The sequence below is a fragment of the Peromyscus eremicus genome, chromosome 3 (genome assembly GCF_949786415.1).
Source record: "Peromyscus eremicus chromosome 3, PerEre_H2_v1, whole genome shotgun sequence".
Lineage (NCBI taxonomy): Eukaryota > Metazoa > Chordata > Mammalia > Rodentia > Cricetidae > Peromyscus > Peromyscus eremicus.
Window position 1 is genome coordinate 122,675,976 of NC_081418.1, and position 20,182 is coordinate 122,696,157.

At 38.4% G+C, this 20,182-nt stretch overlaps 1 protein-coding gene across 1 annotated transcript in view; it reads left to right on the forward strand.

Moving 5' to 3' along the window:
* Positions 1–20,001, forward strand: part of Grm7 (glutamate metabotropic receptor 7) — an 837,060-nt gene extending 817,059 nt beyond the window's left edge. The window contains exons 9-10 of the mRNA XM_059258312.1: positions 14,063–14,309; positions 19,931–20,001. Of these exons, the coding sequence (XP_059114295.1) occupies positions 14,063–14,309; positions 19,931–20,001 (318 nt within the window). The remainder of the gene's footprint in view (positions 1–14,062; positions 14,310–19,930) is intronic.
* Positions 20,002–20,182: the final 181 nt, after the last annotated feature.

Consider the following 20,182-nt stretch of genomic DNA (forward strand, 5'->3'; position numbering starts at 1 on the left):
CTCACCTTGTCCTTTCAGCTCCTTCACTGGTGTGTTGTTTGAAGCCTGAGACCACACCAAAAACTCTTATTTCCCGTCAGGAAATGAACTTGTCTTCCAATTCTTGTGACTTATTTTCCCTAAAAGACAAACTTTTCATCCTCATCCTTTGACAAATGGTCCTCCATGACCCAGACACACTCTGTGTGACTGCAAAGAATCAGATATTGGTGTTAAAGAGATGTCTCAGCTGTTAAGAGCACTCACTGTTCTTGCAGAAGACTAAAGTTCAGTTTTAGCACTCAATTGGACAGCTCACAACCTCTTAAAACATCAGCTTAGAGCACCCAGTGTCAGCAAACACACAAAGAAATGTGCCCACAATTGCTTATATTCATAAATACATTCACATAAACAATAGTATTAACAACAGCAACAACAACAATAATAATGATGATGATGATGATGATGATGATGATGAAGAGAACTAGTGCTTTCCCACTACAGGGCTAGGGCTCATTTCAATATTTCTTTATGCATTATTACAGGCAATAAGTCTCTATTTTCAAATTGCCAAATGTTGCCTATCCTATGTTTGTTGCATTTTACATATGAGTTACATAACTGTTTGCTCACATTCTTACTAGAAAATACAAATTTATGTATAGCATACACACAATACACACATTGCAAAGGATAAGAACTTTCTGTCATCTCCTCAAGAAATACTTAAGAATTGTTTGTTTTTCTAAGCACTGGCAGTTACAGCCTTGGAGAATGAAAAAGTAAACAGATCTATAGTCTATACTCCTTTGTTAAATGAGGTTCTTAGTTGAAAATGAACATCAGTAGTAGAATAATCTTTGACTCAAGAGATATCAACTTTCATCTTAGCTTTGCCTCCAAATACTACCTATGGGTCAAGAAACCTCTGAAAAAGTAGATTAACAATTACTATTCCTAAAGGACATTCAATTTAGGAAGAAAACTACTGCAAATGCATTTCCATAATAAAAAGAATCAATTCCATTCACGATGGTGCTTTTAACTGTCCCTTCCTTGCTATTTTCTTAAATTAAGATCTTTACAGTGTATTTCCAAATATATTTCTTAAGGTTTTCTCACTGATAGCTCTACCCTGGTATCATGAAACTGGAATCATAATGGAAAGGTAGAAGAGATAAATGAATACATAAATACAATGACAATTGCTGATTGTATTATGTCCTATGAATAAAGAGAATACCTTGTTGCTTGGAGAGACAACCACAAAAAAAAGTGCTAATGAGGTCATAAAAAGTCCATCAGATAAAAGTGCACAGACACTGAACCCCCCAAAAAGATTTAGGGTAACAGCATATAAAAGTGATGTTTGCTAAAAAGCATTGACTCCTCACTTGAGCTCACAAGGAAACTAAAAGCAAGGTACAAGCTATCTAAATGTCTCTCGTAATTTCCTCAACTTGCAGTCATGTTGGCTTCCAGGGATAGTAAGACTAGTCTTTGTGACAAGGGACAGAAACTACAACCAAGGATGACTGAAGGAAAGAACAGCTCTCCTAGGAAAGCAAGGACCTAGGATGGACAGGACACGACCCATTCAAGGGACTTGAAGAAAGGAAAAAGATGCAGAAAGGGAACCAAGAGAATTCTCTAAAAATGGTTAAGGACTTTTGTCTTTGTCTAGTACATGACAGAAATTGAACAACTATAGCAGAAGAGGCATCATGGCTCTCAGCCTTGCGGCTTCTAAAATTAACAAGACTTGAAGAAGGTTCTGCCTTCAAGATCCTGCTAGGAGTGCAGCAGGGACCTACAGAGGTGGCTCAGTGGGTAATAGTGTTTGATGCACAACCCTGAGCACTAGAGTTTACATCACAGTACTCATGTGATAAGCAAGGTATCCAGTTCATAACTATAACTCCAGTTCCAAGTACAACTAATACAAGAGGCTCACTCAGGCTGATGGCTCACTGACTAACTGAGAAAACACAAGCTCTAGGTTCTGGTAGAACCCCTACTTCAAAGGAAAAATGCCAAGAGCAATAGAGGAGAGCACTAGAATGCTCTTCTGTCCTTTGCACACATAGCACAAACATATAAACATATACTTTCACATACACATATGCAAATAAATAAATGTCTTAGTTATGGTTTTTATGGCTGTTATAAAATGTCATGACCAAACACAACTTGGGGAGGAAAGGGTTTACTTCATCTTACAGATTAGGGTCCATCATAAAGGGGAGTCAGGGTCGGAACTCAAGTCAGAAATCTAGAGGCAGGAACTAAAGCAGGGAACATGGAAGAATACTGCTTCCTGGCTTGCTCGGTTTACTTTCTTAGACACCTTGGGGAACCTTTCCATTGGTGGCACCACCCACAGTGGGCTGGGCCCTCCCATATCAATCATTAACAAAGGAAACATCCCAAACTTCTCACAGACTTGCCTACAATGTTATACAGGCATTTTTCAGTTGAAGTTCCCTGACTTGTATCAAGTTGACAAACAAATGAACAACCACTAACACTAACCACTACAATAAATGTGTAAATAAACTTAAAATTTTTTAAAGGAGTCTAGGAAGCTAGAAGAAAGATTCAGGAGTTGAAAATAGAGATGAGATCTCAGGCCTTCATATTGAGTAGTAAGAAGACGGTGGCCTTCTAAGATTGCATGATGTGGACAGAAGCATGGATCATGGATATTAACATGGTCTCAGGTGGCTGCATAGGTGTCCAGCCTGTGTTGCCCCGGAGGCCAGGTTGATGTCCTTGGCCTTTACTGCTACCAGAGACCATGCTGAGATCCATGGCACCAGCTGATGCCATAGGACATGTGGATGCCAGTGGTCTTTGCTATCACCAGAAACCACATGGAAGTCTGAAGCTGTAAAGGGCAAGGAAGCTACTTTTGCAGTGGTATGGATGACTGCAGACTCACAGTTGAGAAGGAGGGACATAGAAGGCTTCTGTGATAATCCCTATCCCTCGCCCCCAGTCCCTCAAAAAAAGAGTAACAGCTTAGGCAGAAAGTCATCAAAGAGAACCCTTAAAAATTGCGATAAGGATGCTGAAGTGTAGCTCTCCTCAATTGATGGCTTCTGGTGAGGGAGCAGGTTTGGGGAAGGACTCAGTTTCCTTTAAGGGACTGACCACTGGGAGTTGGATCATGCTCCAGTGAGTATATGGGCAACAGAAATTTGATTTGTTTGTTTTTTCTTCTTCTCCTTTTTGGGAGCAGAGGTCACAATGGTGGGGGGTGAGCAGACCTGGGAGGACTGGAAAGTGAGTGTGATCAGGGTGCATGATGTGAAATTCCCAAATAATTAATAAAAGTATTATGTTGGGGAAAAACCCGTTTGCATGACCTACCAATTTGGGTACAAAGGAAAAGAGAAATGAGTCTTGGGAAGGCAAGATCAAGTCCATGAAACACCCACCCCTACTCTTTGGCTGGCCAGACCCTCTCACTGTACCTTTGGCTGGCATGGGTGACTGGTCTATATAATATCTCAGAGTACCCACAGATCCATTAAGGGACACCTACTACATGACATCTGAAATTTCCCAGACAGCTTCTTTTGGGGCCTAAACTATGGACTGTATATAATGGACTGTGATGGGGATGTGGCACAGTAGAGCACACTGACATCTCAAAAGAGCAACTCAGAAAGGCTGGGTGAAAGTTGTTGATGTCATTGAAGCCCTTTACCTCCTTTGGCAGTGTTCAAGGGGCATGGAGAAGCTCATGCAATATAGAAGTTGAAGGGCAAGAGAGGAGGGAGGTGCACAAAAGAACTGCGGAATTATCAACAAAAAATGATGGGTGTGACTATTGAGGTGGCAAATGAAAGCTGGGGTGATCAATGACCAAAACTTCCTAAGTTCAACTGAAAGCCATTGTCACTGGCTCTGAGGACAGAGATAAGAGCACACTTGGTTTCTGTGAGAACCTCACACTGACATCTAGCAATAATGTTCCTGAGTTTAATTGTGCAAGCACTGTGCATTTCCACTTTTAAACACATGGAATATGCATGAGGAATGCTGGGGGAACTTGGTCTTTAACCCTTTTCCTGACATCAGTATTTTCATCTGATGCATGGTTTGTTTTGTGTTCCTTGGAACACTAACGATGACTTTTAATCTCAGCCCACTTGGCCACCTTTGCACTCACAAAAATGGGGCAGCTCCCTATGTCTTTAGAAAGTGAATATACTAAGCTCAGATTGTTTGTGTTTTCACAACCCAGTGGTTGACTTGCACAGCAATGCAGAACATCTTTGTATCACCCCCAAGATATTTCCCAGTGAGAAAGAAACCAGACTTTTTGCATCATAAGGCAGAATGGGATGTAGCCTCCTGCAGAAAAGGCTGTTAGGTTCCGTCTGGATGAATGTGGCTCGAGATTGAAAGGGAGCTGATGAAATCTGACAGAAGTGTGTCTCTCCAGGCTTATAGTGAGGGAAATGCTTTGCCCTTTGTATGTTAAATCACTGCCAGGCAGAGATCTAACATTTTTTTGTGCTCTCAAACCAGCAGGAGGGGTAAATAACCTTTTTGGTAACACAACACAGCAGTATTGGCTACATAAAGAAATGACACCTATGTCACATTAGAAGTTGAACATATTTTAAAATCAAAATGGAGACTTAGGACTCTGATAAGGAAGAGAAATTCTGTATATATGAGTGTATGCCTGGGTGTATGCCTGGGTATATGCCTGAGCATATGTTTCTCTGTCTGTATATGTGTATTCTCAAGTGCATCACATGAGTACTCACAAGTATGTATGCATAAAGGTATACATGTGTATATATGTATATATGTGTATATAAATTTGTGTGTATGTGTGCATATATGCACGTGTGTGCCTGTTTCAGTGTATTTAAATGTGTTTATGTCTATGTATGTATGGGTATATGTATGTACATGTGTTTATGTGTGTTTGGGTATATATGTATGTATGTGTATGTGCTGTGTGAATGCATATTTACATATATGTGTGTGGTGATATTTTATTTGTGCTGTAACAAATAAAACTTATCTGGGGTCAGAGAACAGAACAGCCACTATATTAGACATAGAGTCCAGACAGTGGTGGCACACACACCTTCAATCCTATCACTCAGGAGGCAGAGATCTATCTGGATCTCTGTGAGTTCAAAGCCACACTGGAAGCAGCCAGGCATGGTGACACATGCAGGAAGTGATGGCAGGAAGCAGAAAGGTGTATAAGGCATGCGGACCAGGAACCTTTTTTAAGCTTTTAGGCTTTTGAGCAGCAGTTCAGCTGAGTTCCATTCGGATGAGGACTCAGAGGCTTCCAGTTTTAGGAAACAGGGATCAGCTGAGAAGTTGGCGAGGTGTGGTTAGCTGTGGCTTGTTCTGCTTCTCTGACCTTCCAGCTTTCACCCCAATATCTGGTCTGGATGTTTTTTTATTAATAAGACCTTTTAAGATTTGTGTTATATATGTGAATGTGTCTTTATATGTATCTATGTATTTGGGTTTATGTACATGTGTATGATTGTGCTTTTGAGTATGTGTGTCTATGTGTATATTTGTGTGTACATTAGTGTTCGTGTATTTATGTTTGTTTGTGTGCATGTGTGTGAAGGCATTTATGTATTTATATGAGTATGTATGTGTGTATAAATTTCAGCAATATGTTTGTCTGTTCATGTGTTCATGTGCTTGCATATGTGCATACATGAGTAAAGACATGTATTTGTATGTGAGTGTATGCTTGTATGTGTGTCACATTAGAAGTTGAACATATTTTAAAATCAAAACAGAGACTTAGGACTCTGATAAGGAAGAGAAATTCTGTATACATGAGTGTATGCCTGGGTGTATGCCTGGGTATATGCCTGAGTATATGTTTCTCTGTCTGTATATGTGCATTCTCAAGTGTATTTCTTTGGGCATTTATGTAACTGTATTAAAATGAATGTATGCTTATATGTATGTTTGGGCATGAGTGTGTGAGTACATGTTTGTTCATACATGAACATGCCTGTATGTGTTCATATATGCACGTATATATGTTCACAGTGAGTATTATATGCATGGTTGTGTGCACATATCATTGTCTGTACATTTGGTACCTGTGTGCACACTTATGTACATGTGTATGTATGTGTTCATGTTTCTAGGCAAGTATGTATGTAAGGGTAAATGCACTTGTATATATGTGTTTCTATGTATGTATATGCAGGCTGGGCTTGTCCATGTACAGTAGAGTCAGAAGTAGCTGTTCTAGGAGTGGCCTTGAGTTAGTCTTAAAGGATAAGAATAGCCTGGTGAGGGCAACAGAAAATTTCCTCAGGATGCAGCCAACTGGACGAAGGGCACCTCTGGTTTTGCTTTGTGGGAGAAGAGCCAGACTCGGACTTCTGGTCAGGGGAGGAGAGCACAGGCACATAATTCTAGCATGAGCAAAGCCATTGGTCTCCTTCTTCAGTAACGGATTTGTGTTTACCTGGAGCACCTGCCGTATAGGTAAAAGGACTTTGTGTGGACTAAGCATCACATCTACTGCTCCAAGATAACAAACGGGAAACACAAAACACATGGGAAGCCAGGATTTGCCCAGTGATCAATCCAGTGACCCTATGCCTACCCTAAACTTCCTAAGGTATCTCTGTTTAAATATTCTTTGAGAAAGGTAGAAAGTTAAAGGGAAAAAAATCTTGCAGGTTATAATTCTGTCTCTTCTACAAATGCCACTTACATTTCCCAGGCAACTGCCCCATGCTACACACTGTGAGAACCCTTTTCACGTGATTTCCTTCATTCTTCTCAACTGTTGAGAACAGTTTCCAAAGGATAGCAGGGGACAGGGTTTACATGAGACCCTCTAGCAGCACATATGGATTGAAATCTTTACTTTCTCACTTTCTAGAGTTGAAACAGCTTTCTCATAGTCACCCTGAACAACTGAAGACCAAGAGCTACAGTAAGCTCTAACAATAAATCCTTTCTTTTCTTTAAAGAAATCTTTAATCCCAGCACTTGGCAGGCAGAGGCAGGTGGATCTCTGAGTTTGAGGCCAGCCTGGTCTACAGAGTGAGTTCCAGGACAGCTAAGGCTACACAGAGAAAACATGTCACCAAAAAGAAAACCAAAATAAAGAAAAAATCAAGACTGAAAGGTGAAATGTCTTACCCACTTTTTTAAAAAAAAGTCATTTCTCCATTACATTCTAGAGCCTTCTAAAATAGGGTGTTATTCTGTACATAAGGAAGGCCTTCAGTGTGTCAAACTTTGGGATTGACAAAAGAATCTGATTGGGAGCAGTTTCTCCCCTTTCCAGTCATGTGGCATTGTTTGTTTCTGAATGTTATGGCCACTTTAACTTGGCATCAGGGGTACAAGTATTAAAGACTGAAAAAAAACCTATATTGACTGCCAAGAACTTTTATTTCAATTTAGCCCCATGAATATTTCAAATATCTGCCAGCTAGTGGTGCACCCTCTTCACAGGGACAGCATCAAGGAGCATTTTCATTTCTATTACACAAGCTCTCAGCCAGGAGAAGCATTTGAAGCTTCTCCAGCCACCAGAAGAATCCTGTAAAGCTCTTTCATCCCAATTCTCGGCTGACACCTGGGAACAGACAAAATTTGCACAAAATAGTCAATGGTAGATGAAATAGGGATTTGAGTAAACTTCAAAAAAAAAAAAAACTAGAAATAAATTTAATTCAGTCCTCTCAAAACAAGCTATTATTCATTGGATTCTATATAAAAGATAGCTGTTTCAAGCTGTATTAAGAGTGTATGAAAAAAGAACAGGACAGAAAGCAGGTTGTTTGCTGTATTAGCAAATAAATCAGACTATGATACTAACATTCTTATCAAGTGCTCATTACCTGCTTGGCACTATTATGTATTTTTTTCCACAGCCAGATCATTTGAGCCTAGCAACAGTCTTACAACACAGCAATCACAAATTCACACTAGTAATGAGGGAACTGGTACACACTCATAATGGAAAATCTGGACTAGGAATGATAGGAACAATGCTGGATGCTGAAGAAGTTTATCACACTCAATTCTCGGTTCAAATGCAGAAGTTTTTCATTAATCAGAATTCAATGAGTTCATACTCAGAGATGGACATTTTATTGATTATCTAGTCAGTCCTGCCTAAAAATTGCATATGTGCTTTTAAAGAATTACCATTGGTGGCAACAGTGTACATTGTAAACCACAGGATGAGTAGAAAAATTGTATGATGGATTTGGTAACCATTGACATCATCAGTCTCACACACACACACACACACACACACACACACACACACACACACTATATATATATATATATATATATATATATATATATATATATATATATATATATATATATATATATATATGCATGCACTCCTGGAAAGAGAAAGAGAGATGAGAGAGAATTAAAATGGCTTATAAATGCACAGATACTTATTAGAAAATGCCTGAAAAACACATAACAGTTCAATCAATGTGATGCATTACCTCATTTAAAATAACTTGAAGTTTTCTCATGGAAATGGACACCAGAAGGTGGACATTTGTAGTTACATTGAAGCTGTGGAAGACAATAGCTGTAGATGTCTGAAGCAGGCACCTGTGTGCCCCTTTTATGTAGTCCCCTACAACTTGACTCAGCCAGGTAGGGCTTTGTAATAAGCTTTCTCATTCTGACTTTCTTGGACCACCAGCTGGCAAATAATGATGTTGAGACTTATAATTAATTATGAAAGCTTTGTCTTAGCTTAGGCTTTTTCCAACTAGCTCTTATAATTTAAATTAGCCTGTTTTTATTAATTTATGTTCTACCACGTGGCTCAGTTACCTCACCTCTGCACTATATGTCCAACTTGTTTCTTGTCTTGCTGGTATCTCCACATTTCTTCTTCCTAGAGTTCTCTCTCTCTCTGCTCAGAAGTTCTGCTTATACTCTTCTGCCTAGCTATTGGCCATTCAGCTTTCTATTACACCAATCACAGCAATATGTCTTCACACAGTGTACAAATATCCCACAATAGGGCTTATATATTACACAAGTGTTTCCTGTGAAATAAACCCCACATGTGCAGAAATGATGTAATGCTTAAGGTGTTTCTAACATCTCCACTGCTCTGTGATAAACTTGCATTTGTGTTTCTCCTCTTCTTTTAGTGTTTTGACCATTACCTGGAAATTTTATTCTTTTTTTATTGAGAATTTCTTCCATTTATATATGTGCTTTGCTCAAATTAATCCTCACTTATTTCCTCCCCTCCAATTCCTGCCTTATGCTTGTACAACACTGTTTCTTCCCTATTTTGTGTGTTATTTTTTAAGCTCATGGAGCCCATTTAGTATTAATGTAGCTATAGGGTCATCTACTGGATCATGAATAGGCGCTCAGAGGCTACATCCCTAAAGAAAACTGACTCTTCCATCAATTACCAGTAGCACCTCAGTTAGGGATGAGATGTCATGACCATCTCCCTCATCCATGCTGGGATTTTATTTGGCTTATGCAGATAATGTGCATGAAGTCATAGTGCCTGGGCATTCACACATGCAACTGCCTTGAATTTGCATGTTCAAAGCAAACATTAAGGAACACTAACTGTACTATTTAAGATAAAACAAGGAGATTACTACCTGAACAGTACATGAGCAAAGGCAGTTGACTATGGAAATGGGGAAAGTTGTATGTATAAGGGACACCACTGAACATCAGATGTAAACAAGGTCTCAAGGGCAAGGCAGGAAAGCAGAGGGCATGTCAAGAGGAAGTAAGCAGAGACTAACACACAATGGGAAAAAGGATATAGTGAGGCTCTACATTATGTTGTCACTGAATATTTATTTATTTACACACTCTATGTTTAATTGACAAATAAAATAACACGTTTTTTGTCTACAACACGATGTGTTGAAAAGTCTTTATTATGGAATGACTAAATAAAACTACTTAAGTTGCATTACCTCACACATATCCTTTTTTGTGGTAAGGAAACTCAGAATGTTCTGTCTTAGCAATTTGTAAGTATAGAATACACGGCTATTAGCTACAGTCACTGTGTCATAAAAGAAATCTGATTGCTTTGCTTCTGCTATTATAATCCAGCTCCTGATAGCAAAGCATGTGTCTGTCACGCCTGAAACCCAGCACCTGAGCCAGAGCAGGCACATAGCAGTGTCTCAGTGAAATAGTACTCTTGGTGTGGTACTGAAAAAGATGCTTCACAAACAGTGGATCTAAAAAACATATAACAGTGAATGTACAACATATAGTTATGCGTCTCCTATATCAGTGGTTTAATGTCTAATAAAGTGCTCTTAATGAAGACTCACATGTATAAATATATTGCAGTTTGTTTTATAATTATTGTTGAAGACAACAGCAGTGATAATGAAACCATTTTGATCAATCTCCAAATCAGGAATTTGTTTTTCTCAATGGCTCTGGTCTTTCCTCCTCTAAGCCCTGTGTTTCCCTTACCCTCTTAATGTTTTGAAGCATATTAAGAGATTCATAATTCCCAGAGCTGCAAGCCCGGGAGTCTTGCGGCTATTCACAGCTTGCTTTGAAACATCCTGAGCTGGTCTTCAACCAAACTGGCTCTAAAACTTCAACAAAGCAGCTGGCAACTTTTTCATGTTGTAGAGCTATTTCTTCCAAATTGCAACATTCTCTCATGGAGGTGGGAAGGAAGCTGTAAGATTCAGGAAGCTATAGGATCTGAAGAGGCCCAAGAAGCTCAGAAAGTTACAAGATTCATAACGGCCATTCCCAAGGTTATGTAAGGGGCAGACAATTGTTGGGGAGAGAGATGCTCCCTTGTGTGGAGCTGCAAGCAAGACAGGGAGTTGGACAGGGTCTGGACTCACGTTTGAGTGGGCTTTTCAGTGATGTTCCTATAAGTAGCTTCAATAAACTTTCTAACTTACCAAGGTAGACTTGGGTGGAATCTTTTTTCTCTTACCAAGGTAGACTTGGAAAGAATCTTTTTTCTCTCAGCTGTCCTTGGTGCCTTATCTGGGTTGAATAAATTGTATTTTTTTTCACATTTTCACAGGGGAAAAAAGACCTCAATAGCTCATGAGTACAGGAAGTATTTTGTGTCTAGCAAACAGTATTTCAATTCTATGACAATTTTCTTCCTTTCCTGGAGAAACGCAAGGCTTTGATTAAAATGACATTTCAGTGTGATCAGTGGGAGATATTGAGCTTCCGTTAAAGACAGATTGAACACTGAAGTTTTCCAGATTCTTAACATATCAAAGACAAGAAGTCAACTAAGAGTGCTATGCTAATTTCTGGAGTAGTGAGGGCATTTCCTGATATGCCACCACATCTGACTGTAACTAATAGAACTAGGAGAGAAGATACATGGAGTAGATCCATGTCCATGTTTTCTTCTTTATTTCTGTCTGCTTAGGTAGGAAGAGCATGGCCTTTTGTACATATTCAAATCTAAATATCACATATATCCTTAAGTTTAATGTACATGAAAGTGGCTAAAGAGGAAATTTCCCCCCAACATCCCTTCCATAACAAGTTAATGTGGCAGGAGGTAGATTAGCAGCAGATATTCCACTGCGTCATTGCTTCCTAGGATCCTGCTGAGTTATTCGCTCCTCATTCATTAGTTTGATCCCCACCCAATTAGGTAGGAGCTGTTATTCCTCATTTTAGAGTTCAAAAATGGAAAGATCAAGAGAATCCACATAACAGTGGGTGTTATGTATGTCATGTATGAATCTTTAAGAAAATTGCTGTAAGTAATTTACACAGACCTTGGCTTGCTTTGCTCTGTATTTGTACATAAGTGTGAATGTGAGGAAAGCTGCTTCCAACCCAGGAGCTGAAGCTAAGACCTGGAAATTTATTTAGATTGAGGATACACACAAAAGGTAGTAATTCTAAGGCTATCTATGCTCTTCCCAAAGGCCTAAGCTACTTTGGCCAAGGTGAAGGATGGTCTTTTCTTGACTAGACAGAATCTCAGTTAGCCATGGTAGGATTAGGCTAAAGGGAGAAGCAGTCCAGGCAAGAGGTTGGGCTATGTGTACATGGGCACTTACTCTCTAATGAAAGGTACTAACCATGGTTATTAACTCATTTATTTGGCTAAGTTAATTAGCTAGTCATGAGAAAGTGGTATTAACTACCCAAGGTTTAAAAGGGTAGTTTATTACATGATAAGTATCATGTGAACTAAAGACTGACATGAAATTAAAAGTGTTGCAAATTACGTTACTAAAAGACAAGTACCAAGTATGACACCAAAATAAAAACTTGAAACTTAGAAGCAAACCTTCCATGCTAGGGTATCAATAACTTGGCACATTTCCTGAAATGTCATCAGTTTGATCTCTATAAACTTGTATATGTGGGAAAGGTATAGCCTGAACCTTCTCATCTATGTGCCTCTATGCTTTCTATTTAACCTTTTTTTTTTTTCAGAGATGGAACTCAGGGCTTTGAGCATTCTAAGCAAGATGGAAAGGTCTCAAGGAATTTTGATCAGAAATACCAAAATTTTGGTTAGATATGATGGAAATATTTATATTTTAAAGAATGGCTCTGTGACCACTGAGGTATGGGTAGAAAAGAGTTGTCAAGCAAGTGATTCAATCCATCAAATACTTATGTAGTATCCTACACTTGTCTATTAGAGAATAATGCCTCCAGATAGGATCTAACTTTGTGGAACCTGTAGCAGAGATGGGTACAGTATAAAATCAAAGAAGTAAGAATATCATTACAACTTGATACTCAGTCTGTACAGGAAACTGTCCTTGGAGAATGTATAAATAAAGCGATGATGAGTGAGAATAGGGAAAATGTTTTAAGAAGCAAAGGAGGAACAGGTCAAGTAGAAGCAAACAAACTTAAATACAAAGAACTTGTAAAAGGATTCCATGGTTAAATGAACAGAGTCTATGCAAGATCTGAAAGACAGTCCACAAGGATGACTAGTCAGGAAGATGGAACTCAGAAAGTTGAGGAACGGTAGAATATTCACCTGAAAAGTAGCCAGGTATAGCCCATATAGAATCATATAGATGTCTAATGGAGTCTAACAAGAAGATAGGGGTGTGGACCACCACAGTCCAATCTGTTATCAAGGACCTAGGGGTTGCACTGATGCAAAAGGTAAAGGTCACCAGTTGTCCAGTCTAACCTAGCCTTTAGAACCATGCACACATCAGACATATCTGGTTTCTAAGGAGCTCTAGATCATAAGATGGCACATCATAATCATAGATATGCACGATGTTTGTGACTCTACCCTTACAGACTGCCTGAATCTACATACCCTTTGCCCTTCACCTTTTCACCAAGACAATGTCTGTACACATTGGACAGGAAATGATTTCTTAATCTGGTTAACTACCCCAGAAATATGGTGATGAGAGTGTGGTTACTATTCAAACAATAAATAACATAATGGCAGAATAAGGTATTATACAATTAACAATTTACCAATGTGAACAGACTCAAAAAGTCATAGCTAATTGCTGGACTTTGACTTTTATGTTTTATGAACACATATAAGCCAAAATGTCTTACATTTTAGGGAAAATGGATCCCTATTCTGTAGGTTTGGTGAAGGTGCACTGTGTAACAAAAATGATACAAGTGAAGCATTTATGAATGGAAGTAATTTTCAAATAATATCTCAAAATCTCTGCACAGTAAAACATATAATAAACTTTTTGTTTGGGGGTTTAAAATAATATGCAACTTTTATTCAAGATTACAGATTATTGTGATATACTATAATTCATGTTTTCATATCTATCATTGTCATAAAAAGTAATTTAAATCTGATAAAAAAAAAAGTCTACCCTAAACATCAGGCTAGAAGATCTCTCTATGCATAAGGATTTGCCCAAAGTCAACTAACATAGTTAAGCTCTGAAATAGATATATAGCCAAGTTGTCTTCCTTTTTTAGCAGAAGGTCATTGGGATTGCTGTTTTTCTCCGAGCCAGAGTCATTTGTGACACCCCTTTAAGTATTCACACACCCTCTGCGGTCATTGTATTTGTAATAGTGTCTTGTGTGTTGTGTCTCCTAGCTCTACATTCAAACTACCACACTTACAATCTCCATGAACCTAAGTGCGTCAGTGGCGCTGGGAATGCTATACATGCCGAAAGTGTACATCATCATTTTCCATCCTGAACTCAATGTCCAGAAACGGAAGCGAAGCTTCAAGGCCGTAGTCACAGCAGCCACCATGTCATCAAGGCTGTCACACAAACCCAGTGACAGGCCCAACGGTGAGGCAAAGACAGAACTCTGTGAAAATGTAGACCCAAACAGTAAGTAACTCTCTTTTCATCTTTCCATCCTGCATGAGAAAATTCCAGAAAAATGGGATATGTGTTTCTGCTCTCTGGAGTAAGCTTGCCTTGTGGATGGCTTGCCTTGATGATGGTAACATTTACCCTTCAGATTGTGATTCATTCCTGCTATCATTTTCTTGCTAGAAATCTTTTCAGAGGTCTGACTTCTCTCTTGATTCTCTTGTCTCTTTGTCCTTTGCTCCAGAAACATCCAGTGGGAATGAACATGTCTAAACATGTCCATCTTTATTAGGCCCTTCCCACTAGGGGAATGACTTCCTCTTAGGAGGACTACTTCCTGCAAGGAAAACAACTTCCTGTTAGAGAAGTAGCTATACATGGTGAACTGCAGCCTTAAAAGTAAAAGTAAAATTTTGAAGAACTTTAGAAGCATGCCTTCCTTCCACTGAGATGTGAACGTGGAGAAATTATTTCAAAGCAAGTCTTTTAGAAACAGAAGCAGAAAATATTGGATAAAGCTATTAAACTTTCATCCAAGTATACAGGGCCATAGTCTGCCGTCCTAAAGGCAGCACACACTTGGGGAAAGTAGCTCCTAAGACACTAAAGAAGAAAATCATTTTATGAAGGACAAAAACTGACAGGTGTCATTCACAAGTGTTAGACTTAACACACTGACTGCCTTATCCCTAACAGTCAGGTGGTCTTCAGTGTTGCCTGTGAAGGACCTACAAAGGATAGACACAGGACATCACATAAATAACACTACATCGACTCAGATGTTAGCTGCATAAAATTCTCAATACCACTTTTACTAACAGTGTGGTAGTAAATATAGATTTCAGATTAAAAATACTAGTACTAGGATTTGCATTCCATGAATATTTTAACCAGTTCAGATACTGGTATTCATGGTAGTAATTTCTGTTTATAAAAGAGATTTCGGATTTCCCATCAAGTCCTTCAAAACACACTGCTTTTAAATTAAGAACTACTCTTACCATACCCATATTTGCAACCAAACAGACAGAAATTCAATAGGCCAGAGAGCTTAGTTTTAATGAATACTGTACAAAAACACATGATCTTGTCCCATCTTTATTTATGAATGGATGTACAAAATATTGGGAAACACTTTCAAAATAAGCATGGGCTTCACTCAGAAGCTCAGAAGAGATTAATGGAGAGACTGGAGGAGGAAGAGGATTATCCCCAAAAGAAAGGAGAAAAAGAATGAGGATGTAAGCTCTGCCATGTCTCCAGAGCAACTGGCCAATGAGAGCTGGGAAGAGCATGCCAAGGTGCTCTGACCTTCAGAGTGATGGAGGAAGCACCCTGGAGTGCAGACACACCTGGGTTCCTACCCAAGCTTCTCCACTTAGCACCATGTGACTGAGAGCCATGGAGCTTTTCTAAAGCTCAGCATCTTTTTGTGTAATACGGAAGTAATATTGCCAATGTCATATATGTGTTATAAAATATTTGACTCACAAATTTCACATCTACTGAATGCCAATGGATCCTATTCCTGAAGAGGCAAAGCATTCTTAAAAGTCCATTTCCAAGTGATCAGGTAGATGTGACAGTACAGTTAAAGGCAGACTAAATGCCATGTAGTAGATGAAACTGAACCCCCAAAAGTAATATTTCTATGATCGTGTGTATGCCTATAGTTACAATTATCATCATACTGATCACTTTTCCTGTATAGCTCAATTTCTGTAGGTATTTATAATAAACTTTTACCAAGTTTCCATTTCATGGAAACTTTATCCATTCTCTAGTCCAATAACAATTTTTAATCATATATGTATATCTATATATACCCAAGCACACAAATTTAACAAGATTTTGACCCACGTTAGTAATCAAGACAGTTGGAAGTCTCTTCTCTATATTTTTATTTTAAAAATGAACAAATACAAACTTATAAATTTAGACAACTAATCCTTCAATACTTAAACATTAATAACTTTTGACTATAGCTAACTTTTTATGTTCATATCAATCCTTGAACATTTGAGTAGTTTCTAAAATGCAAGCACTAACATTAATACTAACTGCATCAGCCACTTTTAAAATATGTGTCACACAGAAACTTTTATTCTGCCAGCTTTTATTCTGCACAGCAACTCAATAGAGAAGATACTTTTATTCTTAATTTACTGGTGAAGCCTCACTTCAGGGAGTTTCTGTAACATGGCCTAAGTTATGTACCTATTTAGCATCGAAGGTTGAATTAACCAAGGTCTTAACTCCTAAACCCATGCTTGTTCCCCTTTGCTACTGTGTGTCCTGAAACATGACTAGCAGGATAAATTCCCAGTGCAAAAATCTTTCTTTTGGCTTGCTTTCTTGGTAATATAGCCTAAATATATAATAATAAAATAATAATAATAATTAATAATAACAACAACAATAGTAAGATGAGTGATAATGATGGTGGTGGTGGTGCTGGTGGTTGTAGTGGTGGTGTTTTGAGGGGAGCTGTCTTTTCTGAAACAAGTTGTACTATGAAATATGTGGTTGCTTATTGTATTGTCTACAGACAGTAATAATCTACATTTAGAGAAGGCTGCCCAGGTAGAGTCCTTATCATACTAACTCCAAAATTCAAATATTGTAGTATCAACTGGAATCATTGCAATAATCCCACTGAGAACTCACTGGACATCCATCCTTAAATTTTTTTTTTTGGTTGTTCTGGTATCTATAAAGAGTCATAACAAACACTCCAGAAAAAAAATAAAAAAGAAAGAGAATAGTACAATTAGATAGAGTCTTTGCCTCTCAACCAGTCTGAAAGATGTTTGAAATTCTTCAAGCTCTTCTGGTATTGTGTATCCACTAACCTAAAACACCACAAAGGATAACTAGAAATTGGCTGAACCACAGGAGGAGATTCATGTGCCTCCCTCCAAACATTGGGGTTTTTAATGATCCAGCTCTCACAGAGCATTGACAGATTCCATTTCTCCCAAGCCATCTAACAGTACTGTCAGCAGGCAACAGTGTATTCTGATTCTGTGTTGTCTAATACAGCCAACATAAACCCCAGTGTCTCTCAAGCACCTAAAAGTACAGCTTTTCAAATGAGACAATGAATCTTTGTTTTTATTTGATTTTACTTTAAATAAGTAGCCAGCCAAAGCTGTAACTACTGCACTGGACATCACAGATCTGGAAGTTTGGGTATATTAAAGGCAATTGTTTAATCTTGGGATGTCCAGTCTGAGTCCATAGTGGAGACTGGCTCCATCATATTAGCATTAGTGCTTATCTGAAAGAAACATAGCTTAAAGGAATGAAATAATTGGACATTAAAAATACAACATTTGAAATATTCCCCAAACAAGCTTCTGATGTAGAAAATGGGGTATCACATTCAACTGTATTTTAATCTGTGACCTGAAAGTCACAAATTTGCATAATATGTGTTAAGATAATAGTGAAAATTTAAGTCAATGAAAATAGACAAGGTTCTGATGCTATGAAATGGTGATATAATATCATATTATGTTGAAAACCAATAATGGCTCAAATAATCTCCAAAATCTAAATTTTGGCAATGGAGACACAGGAAATATTTGCTTAATTTAAGATATGTGGTAAAAAAAAATTATGAATAATATATGCACTTGAAAATATGCATCTCTCCAAAGGGAAAATTCTTTTTTAAGGTGGTGAAAGGTATGTAAGAAGACAGGCCAGTGCATAGTATGAACTTCAAAGTAATGAATGGACCAGAAATGCTCTCCAATTCATCTGTGCTCTGAACACTTAGTGTGAATGTATCTCAGTCCTTGGTGTTTTCATCTTGAACAGCTCTGCTCCATCACCACAGCTTGCCATCTGGCGCATGGCCGCTTCCACGCATCCACTTCCCCACGGCACACGTCTACATGAAAATGAGCTTGCTTCTTGGCTTAAAATGTGCAGACATTAAAACCGCCCTCTGCACTTCATCACTTTTCAAGGATTGAAATGGTCCTCTCAAGTTGCTCCTTCAGTTAAAATTCCGATTGCTTTAAAGAATAACATCTTTTTTTGTTGGGATAAAGAGACAAACTTGTCAAAGTGTTAATGTTATCTGTGCACTGTGCATATATTCCATATTCAAGCTCAGGCCAGTGTTTGCCACGGTCTGTGTTCAGACTGAAAATTAGCAAGCCCAAAGGGTAATGGGATGAAGCTCCAAGACTTTTATTTATATAAAAGTGATTTCTGTCACAGAGGTTCAGGAAAGCCGAAACTCATTTGGATACTTTAATTATGGCCAAGATACTGCTCCTCAGAATTTCTTCAAAATCTGCTTTTCTCACCTACTTCCTGAATCTGGCCTCTCTCCCTGTATTGAGAATGCTGACTTCCATATATATGTTCATGGCAAATGAATCAGAGGATGTGGTCATGCTTGGGCTGTGGCTTATGACTACTCTTACAGTTCTTTTAAAGCTGGATGGATATCAATTGGTTGGCAGCATGATTTAATTGTTATTAGTGAATATGATGTGGTATCTTCCTCATCTGGAACAGTCACACTCATCAGATTCTATGTGAATTACCCCTTTATCTCATGCTTCCCTTGGGCAAGGATTGCACTGCATAATGATGAGAGGCTGTGACTACCCTGGTTCTAAGATACCATCCATTTTCTAAGTTGATGTCCCCCAGGCTGAGAAATAACTCAAGTCAAAACACCTGGGTGAATGCAGAGCATAACCTGGAAGGTCAGTAGGAGCTAGTCATAGTAGGCAGGTGGGCAGCTAAGAGCACACCCCACTTATTGGATATGGGAGTGTATAACCGATGGAGAAGCTAGATGTGCTCCACAACAGATGGGATGATGCCCATAAACATAGAACATGGGGAAGACCATATTAGAATAACAACAATGTGTATCTCAGATATAAAATATAAAATAAGATAATTTCAACATAAATGTTTTCTAATATTGATCTTTTCTTTTTTTATTACTATTTGGCATTGACTATAAGGAAAACAAGAAAAATCCTGTGCTGGTCTCAAAGAAAGAAATCACATAAAATAGAAATACCAGTAGAAGAAAGTATTTGATTAATAAAAAATATCTAGGCTGCTGGAAAATGGATGTGGGCAACAAATTGTACACAAATAATACTGCCTAGAAAGTTCTGTAACACATTTCCATGCTATGCTAATTTGTTAATGTTTCTTGTTTTGTTTTGCTTCTTCATCTGTTTGGATCTCTAACATTCTCAACATGGCGCTATTCGTATCCATCCTTCTGGACTAACCAGGCAAAGCTGGTCAGCAAGAATGAACTAGGCTGAGGTAAAAGGAATGGCAACAGGAAGGAGAGAGCCAGGTAGATCAGTTATTTGGGGACTGGTTGCCTCAGCTGCACCAACTCAAGCAAGTACAACCTAGTTGCCTTCAGTTCTCTAGTGGCACCAGCACCCCCATCTTCAGAGGTGCCTAAATTATGGTGAACTGGTCTACCCAAACCTATTGTATCCACTGAAATAGTGGGCACAATGTCTGTGGGTCTCTATTACAGCCTCTTCAACAACAATAAAAAATAACTGATTATAATAAAAAAGAATATTGTCTGCACATTTATTTTATACATTCCTATATATTTACTTTTCCTGTAGACTGCATACCACCAGTAAGAAAGAGTGTACAAAAGTCCGTAACTTGGTACACTATCCCACCAACAGTATAGCTTTTGACTGCTTCCCGAAAGGTAAGAAAACAATCTCCTTTTCATTTATATGTGTGTTATTGTCTACACTAAGAATAGACATGTTTTCATGAACACCGTGCATGACAATATGAAATTCTATCTGTATGAAGAAATGAGTTTTGAAATATGATCTGTTCGATGAGCTCAGTGACAGCTCTAG